This window comes from Limulus polyphemus, unplaced genomic scaffold (assembly GCF_000517525.1).
Source record: "Limulus polyphemus unplaced genomic scaffold, Limulus_polyphemus-2.1.2 Scaffold406, whole genome shotgun sequence".
NCBI lineage: Eukaryota > Metazoa > Arthropoda > Merostomata > Xiphosura > Limulidae > Limulus > Limulus polyphemus.
In genome coordinates this window covers 498,777-507,563 of record NW_013666016.1, presented here as the reverse complement: position 1 = coordinate 507,563, position 8,787 = coordinate 498,777, and the positions used below count along the sequence as shown (strand labels likewise).

The 8,787-nt window shown below is 32.5% G+C and overlaps 1 protein-coding gene across 1 annotated transcript in view; it reads left to right on the top strand.

Annotated features, from left to right (window-relative positions):
- LOC106458032 (sodium- and chloride-dependent GABA transporter 1-like) overlaps nucleotides 1-8,787 on the top strand; it is an 81,046-nt gene that overhangs the window by 26,076 nt on the left and 46,183 nt on the right. The window contains exons 2-3 of the mRNA XM_022384163.1: nucleotides 1,853-1,984; nucleotides 7,871-8,141. Of these exons, the coding sequence (XP_022239871.1) occupies nucleotides 1,853-1,984; nucleotides 7,871-8,141 (403 nt within the window). The remainder of the gene's footprint in view (nucleotides 1-1,852; nucleotides 1,985-7,870; nucleotides 8,142-8,787) is intronic.

Sequence of the window (8,787 nt, the reverse complement as noted above, 5' to 3'; positions counted from 1 at the left end):
TTATAATTTTTTTTCAGAAAAGGTGGTGTCTATTTACTTCTGACCACCCTGTGTACACCCATACTAAATAAGTTAGTAAATGTATCTATATAGCTAATTAGAAAGAATTTAAACAAGCTTGAAATAATATATTATTTAATATAGGGACATTTTGTTTAATAAGTAGATTTTCTTTAATCAGAGATTCAAAATCTGTGCATAACTAAAACTTATTCACATGTATTATCTATTGTGGAGTGACAAGAGTTTAAATATTTTAGAAAGTTAGGTATATATATATATATATATATGTGTGTGTGTGTGTGTGTGATCTTTAAAACGAAATATTAACAAAAGTGTCATGAACATACCTTCTATAGTGGGTTGATTTAAATTCATCCGGAGAGTTTTCAAGCCATGATTGCTCGTAGTGCCAGAGAAAAGCTATGGTCGGGCTTACAACTTATCTAATCCTAATATCTTCCAAAGCCCTGTTATAGTGTATTGGGAGTGAGTATTAATCCTCAAACTATTGTGGTACAAATTTATGACCATGTAAGGTCAATAAATGGCAGTGATTGCATTATTAATGTTTTAATGAAATGTCGACTGTAATTCACTGTAAATCTAAGGAGCAGCAGAGTGATGGGCAGAGCACAGATAGCCCATTGTGCAGCTTTGTGCTTAACGTCAAACAAACAAACAAACAGTCTCTGATTTTCATAATTTGATCATTTTAATGTTGATGCCTGATATGTTTGAAAACTTTAAAATATGTTTCTTCTCCATTCAAGTATGAAATAGTTTACCATTGTTTAATTTCTAAAATTTTGATCCGGGCGTGCCTAGAATGTGAATCCAAAGGTTCGCGATCCGTTGCCGCAGAAAAGCGCACGGCGTTTTGGGGTCATGGGTGTGCTCATCGATCGGTCAAGAGTAGTCTAAGAATTGACGGTGGGTGCTGCCTTTCCTCTAGGCTATGAGCTATATATTAGAGTTGGTTATGCGCAAATTGTCCTTGTGTAGCTTTTTACAAAATTCTGAAACAATTAAACAAATCTAAAATCTTATAGCAATAGATCAGGACTGTTAGTTCAAAAGTATACACCTGTGAGGGTTCGGAGATAATTGCAGTAGGTTTCAAAAGTATACACCTGTGAGGGTTCGGAGATAATTGCAGTAGGTTTCAAAAGAAATAATTTTCGTATGAAAATAATGATTGACAAAGACCAATCAAAGAATCTTCGTCCGTCTCACCGAAGAAACGTTTAAAACGTATAAAACGTTTTAGATAAGATTTATTTTGAGATTTTCAAATAAAAATTTAAGTAACCATTTTCATGTGATACTTCAATAGACAATGTTTCAAAGCACTTTTAAACTTGTTTACTGAAATAAACGCAATTTTTATAATATTTATTGAAATAAACACTATTTTTTAAATAACATAATTTTTACCTAGTTTGATTTGTGAAAATTATGGATCAGAACTTGTAATCTGTAAATATACGGTTCCATTCAGTTTAACGTATCAAGCTATAATGGATACGAATAAATCAGGGTAAAATAACTTACGACTTACTTCAAACAATTTAAGAAATATAGGAAAAAAAGCTTTCAGATAAAGCAACAAAGAGTAGAGAACAAAACCAAATTTCTAGACGTTATTAGAATGAATTAGCTGAACTGTTATACACTTAACATGTCTAAAACATGACTATTATTTTAGTCTTATTACAAACGTGATAATTTTATTGTATTAATAAAAAGGAAAACTATGGTTTGATGATCAGTTAACTTATTTTTCAACAATATTTTATATAGTATAAACTAGTTTTCAATGTAGTATAAACTGTGTATTTTTTGTTTCCAGGTGCATTCTTAGTTCCGTACTTGCTGACTCTGTTTCTGGCAGGTATACCCACTTTCTTCTTGGAAACATCTTTAGGCCAGTTCTTAAGTATCGGTGGCCTCGGAGTATGGAAGATTTGTCCAATTTTTAAAGGTATTTCTCCCTTTATTTTATGTCGGATGTAGCCTACTTAGTAGCTAAGGTGTCGGACTATTGATTCGAGGATCCTTGGTTAGAGTCCCTTTGTCGCAAAATTGCGTTCTACACTTCTATCAGAGTAGCCAAAAAATTGGTGGTGGATCTCATATGTTTTTGTTCGCGGTTCACCTCATTTTTTTATTATTATTAACTCAGCGGTCCACATGGGAATCTATAAAGTATGCTGCCAATTCCTTTCCTTAATTATGGATCCTTTCCATGAACCACCTAAAAGAGCCTTTGGACCACCAACTGACAACCGCTGCTGTTTATCAGTTCAAAATTAGGGACTACTAGCCCAGATAGCCCTTGTGTAACTTTGCACGAATATATAAACAAACACATTATTTATCTTAATTATAGTTTATCTCAGGATTCTAATCGCGGTAAGAACACAAGCATAATTATGAACATATGAGTATTAAAGCATCAATTACTGTTATGTGTCTAAAATATATCTAGCGATTTCAAAACGTTCCAAAGAGCTTGAACTTAAAAAAAGAATATGCTGGTCTAAGTCAGATCAGCTACATTGACTACAAATAAATGAAAATTGAAAGTGTTATCCAATGACTGTTTTACAAATTTGCAATAACAGGTTAGCTATTGAACTCGTTTTATTAACCCTTAAATTACCAAGTGAAAATAGTAATTAGTGAGATTAATTGCAATAGGGCCAATATTTTCTTTAAGCTTTGCGTGAGTTGCATATTATTATGGACCTTGTAACTACCAATTTCATGGAGACACAAACAGTTTGTGAAACATGAATAACTTATGTCAAGTTGTCCTAGGGTTAAGTTGTGACCGAATCTATTAACCAAAAGAGTGTCATTTATACATAGACACAGTGTAGATAGCCCATTGTGGAGCTTTGCACTAAACAACAAAACAAACTTTTTCATTTTCTTCAATGATGATAGCATGTCTTCTAAATGAAAACAATTTTAATCTTATTCAAATTTAAAGTTCACTCTAAAATCAATATTTTATTAATGTTTAGGATAAAGGTTACACAATGGAGATTTCATAATTTATATACATTTGTTGGTATATGGCAATAATATGGACAAAGAGCATTTAGGAATGTTCCGTTTCAATGTTTAAGGCTATTGACTTAAAAAAATAATCACATATGTTGTTACCAGCAATAGTATTTGGAAAGTCAGTAATTATATTTCTGTGATACACTTCACACTCAGCCTTTCCATTATCACTGTTTATTAATCTATATAAAAACAAAAGCAAGTTGATAATCTGATTTTCATGTTTATGATGATTTAAGTTGACAAAAGTATCATAAACATACCTTCGATGATATACAGGCTTAAAAAACAATCACCTACCGTTTTTCATGAGAGCGAACAAATGAGCAGACGAATAACAACACCATCAATTTGGTCAAACAGTGTGTTATCAAATAAGGTATGAAATTCTTTGAAGACAAAGTTCAGCACTTTATATTACAAGATAAATAAAAAACTGGGAATTTAAAACCTGCAAATAGGGATCGTAAAAAAAACGAGGAAACGAGGCTGGAGATACTGTAGACATTATTAATAAACATTATATTAAATTATTGAATTACATTAAATAAACCCCCGTGTCTTTTGAAGTAATTTTTCTACGAATGTGTGTAATAAGATTTAATATTATGTATATTGTTCTTTTCTACTCCTTCACTCACACATATTATAGGGGTTGGCTCCCTAAAGACACCGATTGTGTAGAGTACAAAGCATTGAGTTAGAGTCACCTACTGTTCATCTATTATTGGCTGCTTGACCATGTACTTAAGCTTTTTAAAGAAACACCACATAGTTGCAAGAAAGCTAAATATCAAGGGGATAATGATAACATTTTTAACACTAGAATTATGATGCTTTTTTAGCTTAGGTAAAATATAGAACAAACAAATTGACTTTTCAATACCCTACGACCTTCGCAGTACCTTATTTAGTATTCTACAAAATGTTTCGATGCAATACGCCAAGCCGTTTTTGCTGTATACTAGAAAAAGATAGAAATAAAATAATAATTTGAACAATTGAGTAGTTTTGGTGGATTTTCGATTCGTTCTAGGATGTGGCTCATGATTATCATTTTGATACAAAAGATTCACTGTTGTTACAAGATGTTTTGAAGAGGAATATCAGTGTACTAAGGCTCTACATCAAAATTTACACAATGAACATTATCATTGGATTTTTAAATTTTACATTTCCTCATAAAAATAAATTATTTGTAATAGTGCATGCATTATGTATAAGATGTTCAAAAAACTCAAGCAAAAAGCCTGCTAGTTCATGGTCATGTTTGCTTATATAAGAAGCTAAAGATTCAACAAGATAATCTTCTTTATGTACGTTTGGAACTCCATATGAAATACCTGGGTGACAACCATCTGGCCTTACACTAAAATATTATTCATGTTTTAACAACTAATAAATTTTAGATTTTCATAAATAATTCAAAAACTTCGATTCTCTGCTTTTAGTGGAATCTATTTTCAGGGTATGGTCTGGTCTGGTCGTTAGGACGATCAACTCGCAATCTATGGGTCGTGGGCTCGAAATCTGTTTCAAACATTTTCATTTATGGGGCGTTATAATGTGACGGCCAGTCCCACTAATCGTTGGTAAAGAGTAGTTCAAGAGTTAACAGGGGTGCTGCCAGCCGGTTGCCTTCCCTCTGGTTAGCAGCTCAAAATTAGGGAAGACTACAGACAGTCTTAGCATTTTGTCATCAAACAAACAAGGATCTATTTTCAACTTAAATTCTATTTTATAATTCAAAATATTCTCTATTTCATAATAATAATCTTTATTCAATATGGCTCTACTAATTCCCTTATCAGTTTTTATTATAAGTATTTTGTCATTTTTTCTAAGAGTTTTTATGGTCTTTTCTAAGATTAGCAAATATATCTTTGTTGAAATAGAATAGGCTCTACCAGTTGAATTATAATGTTATAAATTATATCAACGCTTGTACTGTCCCTCGCCAGTTTGTTCCTTTGCTATCATGAAAAACGGCAGTTAAAGACTGTCCTTATGAGTTTTAAACCTGTATATTATCGGAAGTATGTTTATGATACGTATGTCAAATTCAATTATTTCAATGATCTGAACATATTGGTCGGTGTTTTAAGTACCTTAAAAGTTAAGACAGTGGTTTAAATTTCATCATCAGAAATATCACCTTGATGGACACACAAAAGTAGTGCAAGTCTGAGTAAGAAGTGCAATATCATAATACATTTATTGGCTTAGACTTTAATTATGACAGTTTTGTTTCAACTTTGTTTAAAATAAATTTGATTAAAATGTTGATTAATCATGCTTATAAAATCATTAGCAATTATGAATATGTATACAAGGAATTTGAAAGCACTAACATATTTTTAAGTAGAATAGTTTCCAAATAACGTTGGTGATAATTTCATAGGTAGTTATTTGTCAGTAATTTTGAACACCTAAAATGGAACGTTTCTGTTAGTTATATTGCTTTACACAGGTAAAGAAAAAGACATATTTATTGTGAAAAATTAATTTTTAACCATTTTTTCATAGAGCGGATCTAGCGTCTAATATTGGATAAACCCACTTACTGGGTGGAGAAGGGGGGTGTGTGCTAAAAGTGGATGAAGGAACAAAGAAAACTAATTCCATCATCCATTTGAGATTATGGTAGTGTAAGCAAGGGGATAGACATGGCTCAACTATTTAAAAAATGAGGTGTAAAAATTCCCTGGTCCCAAGTCTCCGACACCCCTTTCTTGGCAATCTCGCAAGGCATTTGTTCTTGAGCTTGTGTTTTATCGGGAACACAAGAAAATTGTTTGGACAAATAAAATACTTTGCTTGACAAAGTAGGCCAAAGGGATAGGCGCCTAACGAGGCAATGACCATAAGTGCAATTTGCATAGGAACGACTTTTCATCCTGTGTAGGCCACACGTATTTTCTTATTAATGTATATATAATCTAATTATAAAGTGTACATTATATAGCTTTTAACATTCTATAAAGATAAACATTTGAATCGAAACGAAAGCCTACTTATGATCTTAAAAACAGTTTTAATACTTGTATTTATACAATTACATGTAACAACTGTAGGATTTTTTGGTAGACGGCCCCTTGATCCTCCCCACCAGTGCTTATTGTCTATTGATTTAAAAGTTAACTTTGAAACTGCATGTAAATTACAATTTTCTTTTTCAGTTTTGAAGATAAAATATCAGCATTAAAAATATTTATTGTAGTGTATGAATTTAAATATCCTAGATGTAGTTCTAGGAGTATTAGTTAAAAAATGTTTCATCATTGATAGTTATAATGATTTTTAGTCATCCCAATGCCGATAGAAGTTCTCAATTAATAATGAGGATTAATCGCACTTTATAAGAACAATGTTACTGCTTCCTTTCAACACTTAAAACTACTTCCTCCTTCATCGGGGTTAATGGTACTTTATAAGAACAACAGTACTTGTTCCTTGCTATACTTAAAGTTATTTCTTCCATCATCGGGGTTAATCGCACTTTACAAAAACAATATTACTGGTTCCTTTCAACACTTAAAACTACTTCCTCCTTCATCGGGGTTAATGGTACTTTATAAGAACAACAGTACTGGTTCCTTGCTATACTTAAAGTTATTTCTTCCATTATCGGGGGTTAATCGCACTTTATAAGAACAATGTTAATGGTTCTTTGTTACACTTAAAACTACTTCCTCCTTCATCGAATATGCTCATTCTGATGATAATGATTAGGCAATATTGCCAGACCTTGCACTTTACATTTCAACAAGCTTCTGCAAAGGATGGTGAAGTTAGTTTTGACCACACATCTTGACAAACTTTCCATAGGCCATTAACTGTATGTAGACATTGGCTTTCAAGAAAAGTTTAATTAAGCCCATTACAGACACAGAAGTTCAATAGAACTCCAACGGGAGACATGGTGGGCATGTGGTCAAAGGGGATTACTGTGGTCCCAGTTTTTCGGCTTTCTCATGAAAAACACCGTTAATTACGAGATGTATCGAGAAGCTTGTAAACGTTTGCCTGTAAACCTTCGCCAACTTTCAAATCTTTGTCATTCCTAATCACAGTCTTCATTTTGTAGATGATTACGTTGCTCCAGATTAGCTTATGATATGGTTTTGAAGTCTACTGCTGTCCTCAGGGCTTTCCCGAACGAGTCTTTTTATTCCTGAGGAGATCAAGAAATTATCTTTTTTTTCGAGGTCTTGTGACCTTTTCGCACTACATTATTTCAACAATCTCACTATATGAATATCCTTCCGTACAAATGGCTTGGCTTTTCCTCCAGCCGTAATTCGACTCGGCATTGTACCGATAAATGGTGAAGAATTTGAACCGAATATGTAGACGCTAAACAGTGGTACTATAACTTGCATCCGCAGCGACTCAAAACTGCAATAGTTTGTACAAATAATGGTTATAAAGTGCGATTAAACACCTTGTGTAGGTTTGCATAAAGTCACCGTTAAAAAAATAATAACAATCGAAAACTAAACTACTTTAGTTGGATTTTAAGAATGCCCGGGAATCTAAAATATTAAACAGCATTAAGGTATAATATAACGATTTTATTTCAAAAGGATATTAAAGTATGATGTTTCTTTCTTGTCTTGTATACAAAAATCATAATATTATTTTCAGTGAATTGAAGTTTTTAAAGTTAAGAATTCTGAATTAATTAACCAAGAAATGGTCATTCTTTGGATTTTGGAAGATTATAAAAAGATTTCAGTCAAATGGTAACGTTTTGTATTCTTGATTTTTATCGTTTTTTTTGTAATTTATTAAGGAGTTGGGTATGCTGCAGCAATGATGGCCTTTTGGTTAAACGCATATTACATTGTGGTATTGGCTTGGGCTATCTATTATATTGTGTCTTCGTTGGACTGGGACGTCCCCTGGCGGACTTGTGACAACTGGTGGAATTCTATCTTTTGTATGTCGGAGTACGATCGAGTTCAGCCCAACTGTACGGGTATTCCAGACCAGGATCCAGCTTTGTGTGCTTACAACTTGTCCAATCCTAATCTTTTCCAAAGCCCCGTCAAGGAGTATTGGGAGTGAGTATCAAACCTCAAACTACTGTGATATAAATTTACGACCATGAAAGATAAATAAATGACATTGGTTGCAGTATTAATATTTTAATCAAATGTCCCAGAGTTATGTGTTTTGTTTGCCAACTTTTCGTCATATTTTTACCAGCCTATATATACATGTATATATATACATATATATATATATTGCTTACACTACACACTATTCAGGTAATTCTTAAGAATAGGTGATGGGATAATTCTATCAATACACATAATTATTCCAAGGCTGATAAATACGCTAAAGGTAAATTTCTTTCGCTACAAATATTATTCAACAATACTTATGAGTATGCGATTGACTATCTTCCTGAACGCACTCGTACACATTCTGTTTTACAATTGTGAACAATACCTGATGGAGTGTACATTCATAATATTAAGGCTAAAACCTCCTAATTTTCGACCATTAGAAGTTCCTTTGTAATATGGAGAGCAAATTATTTAGTGATATTTGTTGGTTAGTATTATTATTTGTTTTGCTGGTCATTAATTATGTTATTTTGCTCCAACTTCAGCTTTCTCGACCACATTTTTTTCTGTGGAATCACGATAGATAATATGAATTAAACATTTGAGTATAAAAACGAATAAACGATAGACAGAAAAT